The 20,536-nt window shown below is 50.3% G+C and overlaps 1 protein-coding gene across 1 annotated transcript in view; it reads right to left on the bottom strand.

The window, feature by feature from the left end:
* Positions 1–20,536, bottom strand: part of Rfx8 (regulatory factor X8) — a 71,424-nt gene that overhangs the window by 13,776 nt on the left and 37,112 nt on the right. The window contains exons 5-12 of the mRNA XM_051152744.1: positions 16,885–16,948; positions 12,343–12,453; positions 10,908–10,985; positions 7,707–7,820; positions 6,129–6,279; positions 5,228–5,286; positions 2,970–3,126; positions 745–839 (exon numbers count right to left, since the gene is read on the bottom strand). Of these exons, the coding sequence (XP_051008701.1) occupies positions 745–839; positions 2,970–3,126; positions 5,228–5,286; positions 6,129–6,279; positions 7,707–7,820; positions 10,908–10,985; positions 12,343–12,453; positions 16,885–16,948 (829 nt within the window). The remainder of the gene's footprint in view (positions 1–744; positions 840–2,969; positions 3,127–5,227; positions 5,287–6,128; positions 6,280–7,706; positions 7,821–10,907; positions 10,986–12,342; positions 12,454–16,884; positions 16,949–20,536) is intronic.

Genomic DNA, 20,536 nt, shown 5'->3' with positions numbered 1-20,536 from the left:
TCCTAGTTGTCCAGGAGCTTGCTGTGTAGACCAGAGATCCCTCTGCCTCTGCCTCCCAAGGGCTGCAATTGAAGGCATGAACCATCACGGCCACTCCTTGAGTTTTTTCATCTACTTTATTTGGACATGTCTGTCTGTAAAACACCCAAATGGACACTGCTGTTCCCAAAGGCAGAGCTTTCCTCCAGGTGATGCTCACGCCCTCACCATATGCTCTAACTCTGTCCTTCAAATGCTTATGTACACACCTGCCTACACTCATCTGTGCACACACGTCCCCTATGCTAACATACACCTGTTTACTCAAGCACAGGCACACACATGTACCCAATTTCCTCCCATTTCACACTTCTACTCACACACGTATGCAACCCACATTCACTCAAACACACAGTACACACACACACAACACACATACACACACATGAGATATGCAACCTTCCCATTTTGTGTCTTGTCGGAGGTGAGAGGCCATGTCCCTATCCTGACACCCACACCACCCTGACACACTTGTGGCCAGCAGAGAGCCAGTTTCTCATGCCTCCAGGGACAGATGGAACTTCAAAGGGATTCTCCAAAGGCCTGCACTCTGGAAACAAAGGGTGAATTCTGAGTGAATTTACTACCTCTGTGGTCATCAAGGCCAGAGTCATGCAGGTAAGTGGTGGGTACTTGAGGCTATAATTTAGGTAGAAGGATCAACACCCACATCTTTCCTGTAAAAAAATAAAATCAGTTTTTCACCTGGAAGACAAGCGCTTGGAGGTTTGAAGACACACAGTTCAGGAGTTCAGCAAGATCTGTTGAGGTTTCCAGCAAAGAAATTAAACAGCCCAAGCCTGCAAGGAGACAATGAATAAAGGATCGAATGAACTAGGTACTCATGTTAGAAACCTTGGGACAGACCAGAAGAACAGCACAGAGGGGATCCCCGGGACACAAAGGATCAGTTCTCTGGCTCGATCTGTCATCTCTGGGGTCCCCTTCTTGGAAATCATAGTCCTGCCTCTACTGCTTGTTGCAATGGGATGACATGCTTTGAGACAATAGCTCCACCTTGCAATTACATGGAGTCTGGCTTCAGATGAGCTCACTGTACAGGGCAGACATGACCTCACCGATCCTTGACAGTTTCACAACAGGCTGGTTTATTAGTGTCACTTACTTAAGCGATGGGGACATCAAAGGCAGTCAGTGCCTTGCCTGAGGTTGTGTGCTCATACAGGTGGAACCCTTGCCTGTGTGTGAAGTCAGGTCCGGGTCTCAGAAGCAGTGCTGGAGGAAGAGCAGCAAGGAAAGCCTTCCTTCCCGAGGGCAGCTGCCCAGCAAGTGTGGCCCTGGGCTTTACAAACACCGGGCCTGCAGGAGCCAACAGTAGCCAGCAAAGTCCCGGCTGTGCTCTGCATCATCTTTGAGGGTCACAGAGGGATGATAGTGGGCACACGCATATTTTAGGCAGGCCTAGAGGAAGTTTGTAGGCATCTGGGGCCCAGGCACCTTTACTGGGCTCTATAGGCAGTTGGGACTTGGGCCAAGTACAGTGAATGGATGCCCATTTGGGTCTTCCAGGGAAGCCAGTGCCCTTGAAAGGGAGCCTTTAAGGCTCTACTACTGGGGACTGACGCCCAGAGCTCTGAAACTTGTTTGGCTGAGGAAATTGGAGCATCACAGGGGGGACATCTGGATTGGGGACAGCCAGGATCTTAGGGTCTAGGGACACAAGTGACAAGTGAAAGGGGGTTGACAAGACACATTACCAAAAGCAGAGGTATATTTCAGTAGCTTAACTATTAGCACATCCACAGCAGGGTCAACTCTACTTCAAAGTCAAAGAAAAGATTATTTTTCAGGTGGTTTCTATGTTACCCAAACCATGTGTCCATTGGGTCACAGAAACTGAGGTGCTGCTGTGTGACAGCGGCTCTCCGGGTGGCCCACGACGAGCACGGCTGACACCTGAAGGAGCTTGCTTCTTTGCAGGCAGCTTTAGCCACAGCTGAGAGGACTCCGGGGGGGATTGTGCCTGAGAGGGAGAAGCTTCTGGGCCTTCCTGAGGCATGCTGGCCAAGAGTGGAGCCTGGTACCCAGTGCTAGCTTCAGGTAGCTCTCAGCTCAGCTCCCCTCCTGAAAGGAGCTTTGGGAAGGCCCTCAGTCACTATCTCTGTCCCCGCCCCACACCCCACACACACATAGTGTGCCACCATAAATTGGGCCTCTTTATAGAGGAGAGGTTTCCCTTCCTTGAAAATAGTTGCAAGTATTTGTCATGAGGGAGGAATCTGGCGCTCTGTATCGGTTGTTTGTGGAGTACTGCCATGGCGAGCGGTTTGACCCGGGCACAGCACGTTGTTAAAATTTTCCGTGTCTAATTGTGGGTCATCAGAACCTGGTAATGCGTGGCGCTAGGTCCATTCAGTCACACAGGATGGAAGAGATGCTTGGATGTGTGTGCATACAGGGCAGATGCAGGAATAATCTCCCCTCACCCCCATAAGGGGGATGGCTGCAAAGAAATACTGTCAGGCAGCAATGCCCGAGGCCTCACCTCTCTGTGCACTGCCTCATCCAACGTGCATTGGCACCGACACCCTGTCCGACACTCACGAAGGCCCAGGGAACAGACGCCATAGAGCAGTGGTTCTCAACCTGTGGGTCACGATCCCTTTCACAGGGTCACTTATCAGAGATTTATATTACTGATCATGATGGTACTAAAATTACAGTTAGGAAGTAACAATGGAGTAATTTGGTGGTTGGGGGTCACCACAACATGAGGAACTGTATTAAAGGGTCGCAGCATCAGGAAGGCTGAGAACCACTGCCATTGGGGGTTTCCTGGCTTGCCTGTCGCTCCCTACAGGAAAACATGAGTGAGTAGTTCGCCTAGGTAAATGCAGTTCTGCTGTAGTGAGCAGGACCTTCCTAGTGCTGGCTGAGCTCGCCCCAAATGGAGTGTGAAGGAGGGTTACATTTCATCTCTGTGTGGCTCTCCAGATCTTCTTCATGGCCTGAGTCGCCCGCCAGGACCTTCTTTGAAATAACCAAAGTGCCTTCGCTGATGATGGCGCGCAAGTCTGACTTCAGGAGCCCGATTCGTCTGCTGTTCTTCAGGACCATTTTCATTGTCTGAGGATGCAGAGGGAGACCGATTAGTCCATGGCATGTTACCGTTGCTCATCACCCTGGACATCATGGAGCTTCCTGCTGTTGTTGAGGGGAAGGAAAAGCGATTATGGATATGTCCAGAAATATACAATCTCAAGTGATATGAAATGCTCAGACGGTGCACATTCTAGCTCCTGGAGCCAGGCGTGCTAAGCTTCCTCTTCCTCAGTAACCCCCTCCCCCAACCAGGCCACAGTGACTCAGAAAGGAAACCAGAGCAACTTATTAGATTCTTATAACGTTGTCCTTGGTACTTAAGCAGGCAGCTGTGGGGCATCAGGCCTTTCTTCTCCATCCCTGTCCCTCCCCCCACCCTTCTCTCTTCTCTCTCTTTCTTTTTCGCTTTCTCTCACTCTGGGACTCAGATTCTGTGTCTTGCACATGACAAGAAGCGGCTCTGTCCCTGCCTCTGCGCTTCCAGTTGGGAACCCTTCAAACATGAAATTAACCTTTTTTTAAAAAAAAGATTTATTTATTATGTATACAGATCTCATTATAGATGTTAACCTTTAAGAACTGATTTTTGAGCTGTCGGTTGGGGGACTATAGAAACCGTTACCTGTTGTGATGTCACAGTACAGGCACTTGGTCACCCCTAAGCTACCCCAGTCTCCATTTCCCAGAGGAGGGAACTACATTAGGGTGTTACATAAATACCCTCACAGACTCACAGGACCAAAGACAGGCCCAGAGCAGGGCTCACCCTAGAACTCACATGTGCCCCCATCACTGGGGTGAACTCAAGGACCGTAGTCATTGGCCAGACGGACCCAGGAAAGCGTATGTGCTGCAGATCAGGGATGACCAAAGGACCAGCTGAGAGCTAGATGGACAGGCTGGCTCACAGAGGACCTGCCACCTACCTCTCCTGCTCAGATGGACTTGGGGCATAGTACCGGTGCTTGAAGTTCAGGCCTATGTCCAGGGTACTGGCCTCATACTCCTGTCCTTTGCCACCAACTAGGGGATGGTTCCTTGACATGCCAGTGTACAGAGAGAGTCAAGAGGACCAGAACCGCTCAGGGCAAGGGATGGGTGGGCTTCTTGTCGAGCACCATGAGACCCGGCACCCTCTGCTTGGGGGTGGGATGAAATGGATGCGCATATGTAGTGTTTGTGCACAGTCTGGACAGTCTTCCATATGGCTTAGACCATCTCTAGGGGACTGGCGACACCCTATACAGTACAAGCTGTGAGCAAAGTTGTTGCATGGTATTGTCCAGGGAGCAATGACAAGGAATGTCTGTCTACACTTGGTACAGACCTAACTGTCAAGGGCCTTGGAATCATTGTCAGTCCGAGAAGGGCTGAGCCTGTGGGGAGGAACCAACAGGGCCAGGAGGAGCAAAGGGTATCACCGTCCTCTAGAGCAGTGCTTCTCCGCCTTCCTAACGCTGCGACCCGTTAATACAGCCCCTCACGTTGTGGCAACCCCAACCACAACATTATTTTCATTACTACTTCAAAACTGTAATTTTGCTCCTGTTATGAATCGTAATGTAAGTATGTGACAGGTGACTTCAAAGGGGTCGACACGTAGAGGTTGACAACCACTGCGTCAGCCACATAATTACCACCAAAGCCAGAGGCTCAGAGCTGAGGAGACTGGAACCCCAGACACGCGGAAGTCAGAGGGGAAGGGGTCTGTCTGTCTGTCTACCTGTCTGTCAGGGGTTCGCTGTGGTGCCTTTTCACCTCTGACACCAGCCAACCCAGGTAAGCACCCCAGGGCACCTCTCCAGCCCAGGTCAGCACCCCAGGGCACCCCCCCAGCCCAGGTCAGCACCCCAGGGCACCCCTCCTGTATCCATTAGGTACTATTACCTTCGATTTTCTCCTGGGCAGAGCTCAGAGGTGACTGAGCCTTTCAGTGCAAGGGACAGGGTGGACTTCTCACATTGCATCATGGGACCTGCCCACTCCCTACCCCCTCAAGCAGGCTTTCCTGTCTGCCCTCTGCCTATGGGTGAGGTGAAATGGCTTCTGCTCCGTCCTGCAGGCAGTGACAGGAGGATGTGGAGAGTCACGTGTGCCCAGGAACATTCAGGGAGCAGCAACATACCTTCGCCATGTTGGAAAGGTACGTCTTCCTCCTGAGTCTTTTGACAAATCCATTGACTTCTGTGAAGAACAACACACAAGCCCATTACTGGTGCTCTCCCTGGAGCTCCGCTAGGGGCAGCACAGCCAACATAAACCCGTGTAGCCGACTCTATAATCCCAGCGTCTGGACTGGGCTGCTGTGGGGTGGTTTGTGATCCTTTATTCACATGATGAAGCGGCACCCCACAGTCACGGTACTGAGAGGACATATCTCTGTGAGCGTATCAGTCTCCAGAGCAGGACTTTCCTGAAGGGAACGGTCCTTTTAGGAGAGGAGTCCCCAGCTGCCAGCCCCGGGTGAGGGCAAAGCCGACAGCCTATCTGTCTGTGAGCCAACATCCATTCCTCACAAGCAACCGAGGAAGAAATCTCAGCTGCTTGTGACCCACCAAGGGTATGATGTTACAACAGTCTCAGGTGACTGGAGAGGAATACATAGGAGTCTAAAATTTTTATTCAAGATCTCCAAACACACAAACTTCCTCATCTCTTTAAAAAAAAAAAAAATATATATATATATATATAAAAATATATATATATATGGATGGAAGGGAGGTGGGAAGGGGGCAGTTGCTTACTTTCCCACCCTCCTGAAGGACAGCTGCTGAGAAAGACACTCTCAGGCAGTATTTGCTGGGGGGTGGCTTAGCCTGGGAACCCATCAGAAGCACTATAATGTCACTGAGCCCCCGACCCTCAACCCCCACCCCCTATATCCCCCACCTCGGCTCTGCTCCATTTCAGGGGTGAGGGGCAAAGGGTTACAGTGCACGACCAGCCGCTAGATGGCGCTGCCGGGCGGGGCGGGGCGACATTCAGTCCTTCATCTTACAGAATCTGTGCGTTTTGTGGAATGGTACCTTTGAGTTTGGAGATCTGTAGGATGGCCGGGAAACCCTCCAGAGCACTGAGAAGCCACAGTTTGAGTCTCTTACTGAACAGCCGGACAGACTTCAGGTACTGGATGCTAACATCCTCCAGGAAGTCAGGGAGGAGAGTCTCCTCCAGGCCCTGCAGGGGAAGAACCAAGCGGGGTGACCTGGCCTGCCGGTTCAGGGGCTTCCAACAAGTGACTCAGGGACCCGGTAGGTCACAGTACGTCTGAGGGAGCCACCGCTTTTGGTGCGGGACACCCCAACACCCTGGTGTGCCAGAAGTGGAACCTTGATTTCAAATATTGATAATGCCTCCTCTCAGCCACGGATGGAACCCAAGGCCTTGTGCACATCAGGCAATACTACGCCACTGAGGCACACGCTGGCTCCCGACTCAATCAAAGCAAGCAAACCAAAACCCAAACAACAAAACCACCACCACTCTGGCTAACGCCAGGAGCGTCAAAACCAACATGCTGAAGGGCTGAGTCAGCTCCTTTTAGTCTTCTGTGTGAGAAACAAGATGCACTAGACCCGTAAGACCTAAACGGTGAGATTTGTGATACGCAAAAGATGGTTTCAGCAAAGAAACGAGGCCCGTGTGGCCCTCAGTCTCCTGTGACTGCCCACAGACACGAGGCCCGTGTGGCCTCAATCTCCCGTGACTGCCCCCCAGAGAGTGGAGCGCCAGAGCAAGGCAAGCCTGGCAGCGACTCCTGCATAGTCACCATCCATGGCTCTGCATTCAAAAACATCTTTGTTTCTTTTCTAAAATGCTATTTGCTTTATGTGTACAGGTGTTTGCTCATACATGTCAGCGTGCAGTGCCCAAGGAGACCAGAAGAGGGCACTGGGTTCCCTGGAACTAGAGTTACAGAAGGTTGTGAGCCACCACGTGGGTGCTGGGAATCGAACCTGGGTCCTCTGGAAGAGCAGCCAGAGCTCTTAACCCGAGACATCTCTCTAGCCCCCTGAAAATGCCTTTTAAAAGCCTGGCCTGGGGACACCTATAATCCACTACTTTATGGACTGAATCAAAGCCAGGTGTGGTTAGATAGTGGGGCGCTGTCTTCAAGAAATAAAAAAAATAGAACATCTTTGCCTTGATATGTCCAGAGACGAAACTGGCTAAATTCTGAACCATTATTTTCTTTGTATGCAAAAATTCAAAAGAGCAAAAGGCCCTCCTGGTCTATCATGTGTGTTAGAGAGTACTATTTATTCTGTGTGTTGATTAGGTGTGCTGTTCTGGGCTGGTGTAGATTGGGGTGCTTTCTGGGCTGCTGTGTATTGCGGTGCTGTTCTGGGCTGCTGTGTAATAGGGTACTGTTCTGGGCTGGTGTAGATTATTGGGGTGCTGTTCTGGGATGCTGTATAGTGGGGTACTGTTCTGGGCTGGTATAGATTATTGGGGTGCTGTTCTGGGCTGCTTGTATTGGGGTGCTGTTCTGGGCTGCTGTAGATTGGGTGCTCTCTGGGCTGCTGTGTATGGGGGTTCTGCTCTAACTTGACCACTGGCATCTGTTGCTGAATGGATGTCCGGGGAGGTCAGGGTCTGCCCACCTTATAAAGCTGCATATCGTAGCATCCCAAGAGCTGGCGCACATCAGGCAGTGACATGAGCATGACTGTGTCCTGCTGCAGAGATTTCCAGAAGGATGTGATTAAATCCTCCACCTAGTGTGACAGAACATACCATCAGAAAACCAAGCTGTGCCTTGCAGGCCTCACTTCCATACAGTCAACACTGCACCCTAACCCCCGACCCCCAAGGCCATGGCATGGTCTTCACAACAGGGCATGCAAAGCTTGCTATCACCTTCACAAAGCTATGTTTGGAAACGAATGTATTTCATCTGCCTTGCTGGTTTGCCTGCATTTCCGTTTGTGTGAAGTGTCAGATCCCCTGGAGCTGAAGTAACAGATGGTGGCGAATCCCCATGTGGGTGCTGGGAATTGCACCCGGGTCTTCTGGCCCGTGCTAGAGCCATCTCTCCAGCAGAAACAACTCTGTTTAGCAACCAAAGCAGCCTGCCCTGCCTCTGTCCCACGCTAGGAAGCCAATTTCCTTGAGGGTGGTTCCTAGGTGGAAGGCTGCTTCTGACCACCAGGGGGCTCTGGTTGATTATAGTAAAGACGAAGGTTAGGTCACTGGGGGCCCAATTAAGGGTCGAGGCTAAAAAGTAATCTACTGACTGACCGACCATCAAAAAGTAACGGCATCACTGCACTGTGAAGCCCCAGGGGCCTTCTCGGAGACCAAGTGGGCAGCATGCTGAGGGGCAAAGGGCCGGTTTCCTTCCTTGTCTGTTTTACCTGCCCATTTCCAGATTCCAGTTTTTGAACTAGATTGGCAGTTGCCAGCTAATAAAGAACGCCCTCCTTAAGGGTTTATTATTAGTTGTGTGTGTGTGTGTGTGTGTGTGTGTGTGTGTGTGTGTGTGTGCCGGTGGAGTCAGAAGAAGGGATCAGATCCCTGAAGTGGAGTTAGAGGTGGTTATGAGCTACCATGTTGGTATTGGGAGCTAGAATCAGGTTTTCTACAAAAGCAGCACTAAGCTATCTCTCCAGCCCTAAAATTCTTGTCCTGTAGGATTTCCATAGGCAGAGACATCCTGAAGCATGACACGGCCCTCCAGGGTCCCTAGGCAAGAAGCGAGTCCCAGTACAGGCTGTAAGGAAGTAGGAGCCACCAAGAGGGCTGTGACTTGCGATCTGTGTCAGGAACACTGACAGAGGCTTCTCCAGAGTGAGTCAGGAGAAGTGCGCCATGGGGTCTAGCTGGTGACCCGTGTTCCAAGTCCTCCAAATGCTGCTCAGTAATGAGGAACAACAGGCTGCTCCTCAGCCCGACATCCGTGACTGCCCGAGACTGAAGCCTGGTCCTTCTCACTGGGACCCCAGTGAAGCTTTGGTCTAGACACTTCCAGGGCGGTGGCCTTCCCGATCTTCCCAATGGGTTACAGCTCCTTGTGGGGCGACGGAAACTTTGCTGGTCCTGCCTCCCCATCATCTTCTTTATGTACAGACTCCTGCTGGGGAACATCGTGCTGCCTCTGCCCACAGTGTAGACTCCAGCAGGAACCCATTCTGTGCCCAGGCTCTGCTCAGCCTCTGCTTTTCCTACTGGCACTGGCAGCAGCATGGTGGCCTGCTTTGTGTGCGTGTGTGTGTGTGTGTGTGTGCTGTGCGTGTACGCATGTATGTGTGTGTGTGTGTGTGTGTGTGTGTGTGTGTGTTCCTCTTCAGCGTCTACTCTTCCATCTCTGGGTACCCAGAACATTCTAACTAGACAGCCTGCCATGGCTTGTCCTCCACTGAGCTTACACAGGGGTTCAATACCCACTGTGGAGAATGAAGACTTTGGTGTGTAGAGCCAGGGCCTTCAGAGAGCTGACTTGGATTATAGAAGGCCACAGGGTAGAGGCCTGATGACTGGATGCTTACAGTTCTATAAGAGGAAGAGACAGACAGACAGACAGACACACACACACACACTCACTCCCCAAACCAAAAAAACCAAAAAACCCTGCTGTGTTGCTGTAGGCTGCCAATAGGAAAGCTATCACTAGATGAAGTCCTTTAGACCTTAAACCTTTAAAACTATGACGCAAAAGAAACATTCTTTTTTTTTCTTTTTTTTCTTTTTTTTAATAAGTGAGTCTTTCCAGGGCTGGAGGGATGGCTCAGAGGTTAAGAGCACTGCCTGCTCTTTCAGAGGTCTTGAGTTCAATTCTCAACAACCACATGGTGGCTCACAACCATCTCTGATATGATCTGATGCCCTCTTCTGGCCTGCAGACAGAACACTATGTACATAATAAAATAAATAAATAAATAAATAAATAGATAGATAGATAGATACATCTTTTTTAAGTGTGCCTTTCTAAGGCATTTTTTGCTATAGTAACTGTTATGGTTTAAATCTAGAATGTTCCCCCAAGGCTTATCAGTCAAAGGCTTGGTCCTCGGCTGGTATGCTATTAGGATGTCGTGGCACATTCAAGAGTTCGGTCTAGTAGGGAGCATTGTAGCCACTGGGAGCCACCTTTGAGAGGATTGAGACACGTTGGTCTCTTCTTTTTCATAGTGTCTCACCCAGGAGGAACGCTTTGTTCTGCCGCTCAGCCGCTGCCTTCATATTCTGTCTGCCTTGTCACATGTGCAAAATGATGACCGATGCCAATGAGCAGGAGCCCAAATTTCCCAAACCATAAATTAAAATAAAGATCCCTTCTTTTTAAGTTTCTTATCTCGGGGATTTTGTTGCAGTTAATGGTAACTGAGGAACACATTAGTCAGGAAAAGGTGACTAACCCTAGGACTCAGCAGTCATATTGTGTAACGGTCTTCCGTCGTTACTTAAATATACATTTCTCAACATGGGGAAGCCTTGTGGAAAATGCCTTCCTAGTCCTGGAAATGGAGCCAGTCACAGGCCATGATTTAAGCAAGTATCTGAGAGACTTGGCACCGGGATGCGCGCTGGTCTCTCCCACACTGTAACGCTTCACGCTGGCTTCATAGCGTGCGCGTGTGCACTAAAGCGACCTGTCACTCAAAACTGAGGAGCTTAGATACCAAAAGCTTGCCCCAAATGAGGAAGCTGAGACCAGACCACGTTCCAGAATTCACCAATGCCAGGACAGTTGCACGCTGAGGTGTCGATGCAATGGGATGGCCGTGGCTGACCTGGAGGGGTCTGCTCAGGTTAAGTAGGTGACAGGCAGCTGCAGAGCCTGTGTTTTATAGACGGAAGCCTACCTTTTCCAGTTCCTGGTTCCTCACGCTCTGTAAAATGTCTTGACAATAGTTGCAGTATTCATCAGCAAGAAAGACCACCTAGGAAGGCACCGAGTGTTAGCTCACCTGGCAGGCCACTTCACGAACAGCCGTCCTGACTGACCCGTGCAATCTGCTTTCTGAGGCCATTCTCGTCACAGTTCTGACGTGACAACAGCCTGGCTTTCCACCTGGCCTGTGCCCTGTGTTTGCATGGATAGTTTACTGACTGGCAGCTCTTGGAGCTTCAGTTTTGCTGAGGTAACTCACACATTGCCAGGGTGAGTTCTATTACTATAAAGTTGGAGGGCATGTAATGTGTTTTTTGTTTGGTGTGTGTGTGTGTGTGTGTGTGTGTGTCTTTGTGCATATGTGTGTGCAAACATGTACATGTGTGTATAGAGGCCAGAGGGTGACATCCAGTGTCTTCATCTATAATGTTCCGCATTAAACAATTTTTTTGGTGTTTGAGACAGGGTTTCTCTGTGTAGCCCTGGCTGACCTGGAACTCACTTTGTAGACCAGGCTGGCCTTGAACTCACAGTGATTCGCCTGCCTCTGCCTCCCGAGTGCTGGGATTAAAGATGGCTCCACATTTAATTTTTTAAAAAGAATTTTATATTTATTTATTGATGCATTTGGGTGTATACAGGAACATGCGCGCCACAGCATGTGTGTGAGGTTACAGGAGGTTCCCTCCTCCTGCTGTGTGAATATCTTACGGATTGATTCCAGGTTGTCAGGGGCAAGTGTCTGTACCAGCTGAGGACTCCACTCCCTCTTTTTGACGTTTGTCTTTGTTCTGGGTGGTGGTGGTGGTGTGTGTGTGTGTGTGTGTGTGTGTGTGTGTGCGTGCACACTCACGCGCACACGATATACTTGTGCATGTTTACATAGGCCTCTCTGTCACTTTTGCCTCATTCCTTGAGACAGGGCATCCCTGAACCCGGGGACCCTGATTGGCTAGACTAGCAGGCCAATGAGCTCCAGTGAGCCGCCTGTCTTCTGCCTCCCAGCACTGGACTAACAGACATGTGCCTCTGTGCCCAGCTGTTTGTGACTGTTGGGATCTGAGCCCTGACCCGCATGCTTGTGCAGCGCGCACTTATTTCCTGACTGAGCCATACTCCAAACACCCCAGCTTCTGACCCCTTCTTCCGAAATGCTGGCACCTTGCTTTATTTCCCAGCTCCAGTTCCTGGGGGAACCCAGGTCTCTGCTTCCTTCCTCTGGTCCCTTCTTTCCAGGGAAAGGCAGAGGGCAGCAGTCCCAGGGGGCCTGACACCAGCTCTGAGGGCAGACCTCAATTCTAGGGCCTCACAGGTCCACTGTGAAAGGCAAATAAAGCAGGTGCCAATGGGAGAGCCACACCCCGAAGCAATGAGAAAGCCATGCCCCCTCGGGGGCACAAACCTACCAGCTTACAGGAGTACTTGTTTGCCAGCTCCTGTTCCCAGAACGGACATCTTCTGAACGGAGACACGGGCGAGCCTGTCACGTCTGTCTTTATTGGTGAGTGGTTTTCACACTACAAGCAATTTATACCCTAATCAGTTCTCTAAAATCAAACGCATTCTCTGGCATACAAACCAAGTCGCAGTCACAGGCTACTCTACCAAGCCTTGGCTGTGGTGCTGTGTCTGCACCTTTGCCTTATATCCCGCCACAGTGATAATGGTTCCTATAACCGTGTCACAGGCTTTAATACACACATCGTTCTTGGGGGTTCTGTGTTACAGTCAAGAGCTAAATAGTCAAGTTCAATAACAATATCATCTACGAGCAGCCAGTGTCGCTCTGTGTTTCTAGAGCCTTCATCTGCAGAACTGTTGCTCCTTGAAATAAAAAGGAGTCTGTCAGGTTCATGGTGGCTGAGCTGCGGGGAGAGAGAGTTAGCAGAAGCAGGAATCCTGGGGTGACAGGAAAAGCGAGGCTCACGGGCTTCACTTCTGAATAATGCATTTCAGGCTAGAAGGGGGAGGGAAATGGACGTGGCAGAAAAGCAAGCACATAGGCTGTGTGTGGACTGTCTGGGCACGGGGAGGGACCCCCTCCTAGACAGAATGCACCAAGTTTATTTGAAATGATTTTTTCCCTAGGTTTTTGAAAGGTTTCCTTATAATAGAAGGGGTTAAAATGAGCCCCACTAATTGTACTTTGATGCAAAATCAGCCACGCTGAATTGAAACTTTTCATCTCTCCCCATCTTAAGGGTATGCTCAGTTCTGGCCATGGGATTCTGGCAGCTTCCAGGTCAGAATTTCACCTCACGCCTGGGTCCCCCATTTCCTACATTGCCATGGCCGAGCTCAGCCATTTGCTGGTCTCTGGGGGCTTTGGCTCCTGAGTGTTGGCAGCTCCTTTGAACTCCTGGGCACCCATCATCAGGGCAGGGGGTTGTGCTCAGCCATCACCCCGCAGTGCACCACACACAGCACCACACACCCCTTGGGGGTTGCTGCTTCTTTGTGATGCCCATTGTTACTGCTGAGGATCACACTGAGGATTGGGAGTTGGAGGTAGTGCCCTTGGCCAGCACATGTAGAGCCCTGACCCTGAACTTGGGGAAGTGCATACAGTGAGGTCAGTGGTTTCAGCTGCATCGGCACCCTTCTGGAGGACTCTTGGAAAGCCTCGCGACATCAGTGTCTAGACAAACACAGGGCAGGAGTGTCCTGTGGCGACACACAAGGCCCCAGTCCCAGGGTACACTGCTCTCTGGTCTGTGGGGGATGGTGAGGTTGGTTGGCCTATTTCACAAAGCTCACCAGCTTGACTGTCAGTGTTTCCATTAGCAAGGACTCACAGGACTCTCAGTTCCAGCTCTGGGTGGCTTCTCACAGTGACAACCAACTTAGCACCCAGCCATCTGCTCTAGAGCCCAGACTGGCCTGGATGGATCCGCTCTCTGGCTGCTACAGCTGTTCCCAAAGCAACGGTTTTCAAAGTGTGGTCCTGAAACCAGCTGTAGGACTAGGAACCCAGCTTCCTCGCTGCTTGGATATTCAGAGGAGGCCAGGAGGCTGGCATTTCAACCACCTTTCTACCACACTCGGGCTGAGCTATAATCTAGGCAGGTAGCTGGGTGTGTGTGCATTGCACCCATAAGTATATGAATGGGTATGTACAAGTTTGGGCACACACGTGAGCTCCCACGTGGAGGTGAGAGAGTAGGCCAGACATCTTTCTCTATTGCTGCCCAGCTTCCTAGGCTTGGAGGCCAATGAGCCAATCAGACCCACCTCTCTCTGGTCCTTAGTACTGGGTTTACAGGCATGTGTGGCTGCGCCTGGCTGTCTCTATGGGCGTGTGGGCCCATTATCAGATCCTCATCAAACAAGCACTCTTACTCACCAAGCCACCCTAGCCAGACTCTTTTCCTCTTTGCCTCCCTCCCTCTCTCCCTCCTTTCCTCCCCCTCTCTCTCCCTCCTTCCCTCCCTCCCTCTCTTTATTTTCTGAGACCACTGAAACTCTCTATTTCAACATGACAAATCAGTGTTTCCGCCACCCGGAAGTCATGTTATAGTGTAGTGTCAGGACACCGAAGAATTCTCAGCCCTAGACTGGGTTTCTCCATCAACCTCATCCCACCCCAGCAGAGCTCAGGGAACAGCTCCGATCAGGGTGTGGAAAGGATGTACAAGCCAGTGCTGTGACACGCTGCCTTCAGGACATAACATGGCTGTCGCACTAATGAACTCACAGCACCAGATGCCACCTGCACAAACCCACCCGAGAGTCCAGCATGCACGGGGGAGGGGCTCACGAGGCCCTGGCTCTAGCTTAGGAGCTATTGGTAGAGGACAAAGAGCCATCTCTGGGGTTGGGGGTGTGGTCGCTGGTAGGTTGCTCATGCTATAGGGAGTGGCCCCACACCTGTGTGCATATGGACAGACCACACTGGACTCAAAAGGACACGCGTTTGGGTGGGGGTGTATTTGGGGGCTATTTGGAGGGAGTCAGAGAAAGGGAGTAGGATAGATATGATTAAAATGTAACGTACACACGTATGAAACTCTCAAAGAACAAAGAACATAAGTATAAATGACTGTAAGAATATAAAAGTACACAGTCATGAGATGTCAAAGGGGAAATTCACAAGGGCCTGAAATGTCGAACACTTGGGTCTTTTTCTCTTCCTCCTCCTTTTCCACGTCACAGCCAAGAGGTGAAGGGTTTGCCCCAGCACACACACCACACCGTGCTATTCTGTTTCACCACAGCCCCAAAAGCGGGGGATGGGGTAGGTGGGGGGCAAACTCAAAATAGTTTAGCAAACCTCCAAAAGTGTGACCCAGGGTAAACCTTCTCAACTTTTAAGTTGACTACTACAGACCTTAGCCTGGTAAGAACTGATGGGGGAGGGGGAACCTCACGCCCTGAGGACACGAGACAAACGGTCTGCATTGATCAAAGCCACTGACTTTGTGATAATTTCCTGTAGCGGACGGCTCCCTTGTGAGGCTCTTTCTAGTCATCTCTGACAGCTAAAACGAATGCCAGGGCTAAAGTGCCCAGGCAGGAGAGGGATACTATAGCGAAGATAAAGACAAGGCTCTAATTGAAGTAAGTTATGTCAGTCTCTAGCTATCCGACCCTTGCCTCCCCCACCCCCACCCTGCAAACACACACCAGGAGCTTCACAAGACACCCTGCCCTTTCCCCTAGCTAGCTTCTCAGTTTTATGAATAGTTACATCTAAAAAAGATTTATTTACTTTATTTCTTGTGTATGAGTGTTTTGCATGCATGCCTGGTGCTACTGATCCCCTGGAACTGGAGTTATAGACAGTGGTGAGCTGCCATGTGGGTGCTGGGAATTGAACTCGGGTCCTCCGGAGGAGCAGCCAGTGCTCTCTAATTGCTGAGCCATCTCTCCAGCCCCTGGATAGTGACACCTTTTAGTGTGTTCCTGCATCTGACCGTAGCAGACATTCTGAATGGTGGGTGTGGATGGCTTGGCTCCTAAGAAAGCTTCTGCCTATCCTAGGAAGGAGACCACCACAGACCACTCAGGAGGAGGATGGGGAAGAGAGAGGGCACCCCCAAGTCCACATGCCAATGGTTTGCCATTGCCTCAGCCCAGTCTGCTCTCAGCATGGCTGCTGCTTAGCCACCTGCTGAGTATCACTCCTGTCAGCTCAGACCTTCTGTGCCCTGGCTGAATTCTTGAGCAGCATAGAAACTACGACCGCCATCAGAGGGTTTTCAAGAGAAGGGATCAGCCCACACTCATAACCATCCTGAGTCCCCGCGGCCCCTTCTGCCCGTCTGGACTCTCTGCCCTTCAACACTGTCCCACGTCAACTGCAGCTTCTCGCCTACACACCACGCTTTTCAAGTTCAAGGCCGTGAGATTTTGTGTCTGTAACTTTTGGGTTATATCCCTTGCAGCCCTCAACAGCACTGGTTACAAAATAGATGTTTAAAAAGTGATTACTGTCAGGGAACCATGTCAAATCCCATGCTGGCATCGTAATCAAACTGTGATGGACTCTAGAAATGGGACCCTGTAGGTGGTTAGGTACGGAGGGTGGGACACACATGAACTGGGACCCTATGAGGTGGTTAGATCTGGAGGCTGGGCCACACATGAACTGAGCCACACATAAGAGATTGGAGAGGGCTCTGCCACTCACCATCATGAGGAGCAGCCCGCTGTCCACAGCTCATCAAGGGCCCTCACCAGAACTACCCAGAACCATGAGAAATCAGCGTGTTTAAACTGTTCAGTTTTGAGTAATTTGCTTTAGCAAACTGAGCTAAAACAGGTTCAAAGGCCCGTCGTGATGTCTTGGCCAACAAAAGCAAGGCTCAACTCACGCACCGTGTATGCTGGACACGCCACAGCGAGACCAAACGGGTGGAGGAGTAAGGACTGTTCAGAAACACGGCAAACAGGTGTCATGCCCACGTATAAGCGATCGATTAAAGTGCATCATTTCATACCATACTCACTGCTTCTTCCGGTTGGATGACGTTGTTATAATCAGGGGATTTTCCAAAGGTGACAACATCGCCACTGTGGAAGAACAGACAACAGAGAATCACGTGACTGAGATACCTTCTCAGTCTGAGCACAGGCATGGGATTTCTTCTGTAGCAAGCCTATTTGCTTGGGGTGTAACTCCATCAAAAACTTGTCCTCCGGGCTCCTATCCACAGACGGTAATTGTCACGTGCTTGGGATATTAAAAAAACAAAAAAAACAAAAAAAACTATTTCTGTATCTGGGACAACCTTGCATGCTAATTTAAAATTTTTTATTCTCTTCAGAAGCAAAGGCATGAAGCCATCAATTTTACAACTTCACTCCCGTGGGAAAAGAAAGACCACCGAGAAAACTGATTTGGTTTTTTACATTACAACCCAGTCAGGAGAAGACCATCAGGTGACGGAGGCAACAGAGCACTGTCACAGAGCAAGGGAACTAGGGCTGATAACAGACGTGTAAGCTTCATTTGTCACGCTTGTTGGGCGGCTGTGTTTAAGAGACATACGCAGCAGAGGATGGAGAGGATGGACTTGGGCCTCCTGACGCGGTGTGCCCTGCTGTCCCTTTAGAGACGGGCATAAGACGACATGCATAAGACGACGTGCAGAGCAGAGCCTCTGACCTGCACCAAGAAATGTGCCTTTGCTGGCTCTGGACAAGGAGAATGTCTTCTCTTCCGTCTGCCCCAGGGCCAGGGCTGAGCTGAGGGACAGGCATGGCTGGGGCATCATCGTCCTCCCGCCTGAGAGTCCAGGGATGTAGACTGCATTGTCTCTCCCCCCTCAGAGCAGGGAGCCATCGTCAGGTGGACACCTAAGGGAGTTGGCCAGAGCCGGCTTTCTCTGCCTCCCAGAAGCCCCAGGAGCTCTCTTCTAAGGGTCATGCCATTCTATTCTTCAGTTTGAGTCATGGGAACCTGGGTGGAGTATTTGAGATGGCTCTGACAGTGTTTCTACACAGTGTTCTATCCGCAAGTGCGGCGGGCAGATCGACAGCCTGGACACAAGCCCTCGGGGAGGAGTGCCCTTCATCCGTTAGTGAGAACTGCTATGAAACCATTGTTACTATGGACACTGCAAATGGCTCATGAGATGTGGGCTCTGTAACCCAGAGATATAGATGGAAGAATTCTACACATAATGTGGTTCACAAATGCTAGACAATGAAGACTTTGAAGTGGTTTAGGAATTTCATTTTGGGCACGTATTGTTGGGCTGAGCCGTGCCCCACTCCCTTCATATATTACAGTGCTGGCCTTTACTGTAGTTATATTTGGAGACAGAAGTGTGTGTGTGTGTGTGTGTGTATAGTTATGTTGTTAGTTGTTTTTTACTTTCTAAGCATTCACTCACTGTTAACAGACAGCCTTGAGGGCTTAGAAATAGACTGAACGTTTGAACAGTATTGAAACTATAAAGACTTGGAATGAATACACTTTGCCTGTGGGGCCAAGGTGCTACCCTTGGGTATCAAATTGAAGATGGTGGACTTGTGAAGGTGAACTTGGGGTGTCAACTTGATTGGTTTTAGGAACACCTGGGGTATTATTGAGGTACACCTTTGGATGTATCTATGAATGTGTTTCCAGAACCATGACTGAGGAGAGGGAGCCCCTGAATGTGGGGGCATCATCTCCTGGGATGGGGTTAGAGGCAGAAAATCAACTGAGCTTCAGGCATTCCTGTTGTCTGCTTCCGGGCCAGCACCAGAGATGAGCTGCCGGCTGCTGCACCTCCCCATCGGCGAAGGACTGTGTCACTCTGAATTGTGAGCCAAAATAAAGCTTTTCTCTTGCTTTGCCTTTTCTGCCAGGTACTTAGCCACGGCTGCGAGGAACATAACCAACACATATAGATTCTGGGACATTATAACAATAAAACAAAATACGTAAATGAGAAATTAATCCCTAGAATAAAACAAGATGGAAGGAAACTCCTGAAGTGAAAATTAACCGAATAACAGAAAAGGAACTCAACCAGAAAAATATGGTTGTCAGCATTTGGAGACATCTTAAGAATCATTAGTGACACTTTCTTCTTTTTCGTTTTCTGTTTTTAGACAGGGTTTCAAATGGTCTTATATAGTGCTTGATGCCGTGGAACTCGCTTTGTAGACCAGACTGACTTCAAACTCATCAAGTTCAGCCTGCCTCTGCCCCTCAGATGTTGGAACTAAAGGTTTATGCCAGCATACTTGGCCCTTGATTTTTCCAAAGGAGTGTGGAGAAACAATTTCTCTGCAATTTCTGCATTGTGTCAACACAGGATTCCCATTATCTTTGCTACGTAAAGATGAATACAAGATCACGATATAAATATATTCAGGTGCATTTTCCACCCAACCATCCCTCCCTCTAGTTACCTTCCAATCTGTCCACTTTTCTATTCACCTGTCTATTCAACCTTCCTTCCAACCATCCACTCACCACTCACCACTCACCTACTCACCTACTCACCACTCACCTACTCACCACTCACCTACTCACCACTCACCACTTCACCTACTCACCACTCACCACTCACCACTCACCACTCACCTTAAACTCACCTACTCACAACTACACCTACTCACCACTCACCTACTCACCACTCACCTACTCACCACTCACCTACTCAACCACTCACCATTCACCACTCACCACTCACCTACTCACCACTCACCACTCACCACTCACCTACTCACCACTCACCTACTCACCACTCACCTACTCACCACTCACCACTCACCACTCACCACTCACCTACTCACCACTCACCTACTCACCACTCACCACTCACCTACTCACCACTCACCACTCACCTACTCACCACTCACCTACTCACCACTCACCACTCACCACTCACCACTCACCACTCACCACTCACCTACTCACCACTCACCTACTCACCACTCACCACTCACCTACTCACCACTCACCACTCACCACTCACCACTCACCACTCACCTACTCACCACTCACCACTCACCACTCACCTCCACCACTCACCTACTCACCACTCACCTACTCACTACTCACCACTCACCTACTCACCACTCACCTACTCACCACTCACCACTCACCTACTCACCTACTCACCACTCACCACTCACCTACTCACCACTCACCACTCACCACTCACCTACTCACCACTCACCTACTCACCACTCACCTACTCACCACTCACCTACTCACCACTCACCTACTCACCACTCACCACTCACCTACTCACCACTCACCTACTCACCACTCCCACTTCACCACTCACCTCACCACTCACCTACTCACCCTCACCACTCACCTACTCACCACTCACCACTCACCTACTCACCTACTCACCACTCACCACTCACCACTCACCTACTCACCACTCACCTACTCACCACTCACCTACTCACCACTCACCACTCACCTACTCACCACTCACCACTCACCACTCACCTACTCACCACTCACCACTCACCTACTCACCACTCACCACTCACCACTCACCTACTCACCACTCACCACTCACCTACTCACCACTCACCACTCACCTACTCACCACTCACCCACTCACCACTCACCTACTCACCACTCACCACTCACCTACTCACCACTCACCTACTCACTACTCACCACTCACCACTCACCACTCA

Source organism: Acomys russatus, chromosome 11 (assembly GCF_903995435.1).
Source record: "Acomys russatus chromosome 11, mAcoRus1.1, whole genome shotgun sequence".
Taxonomy (NCBI): Eukaryota; Metazoa; Chordata; class Mammalia; order Rodentia; family Muridae; genus Acomys; species Acomys russatus.
This window is presented reverse-complemented; position numbering and strand designations above follow the sequence as displayed.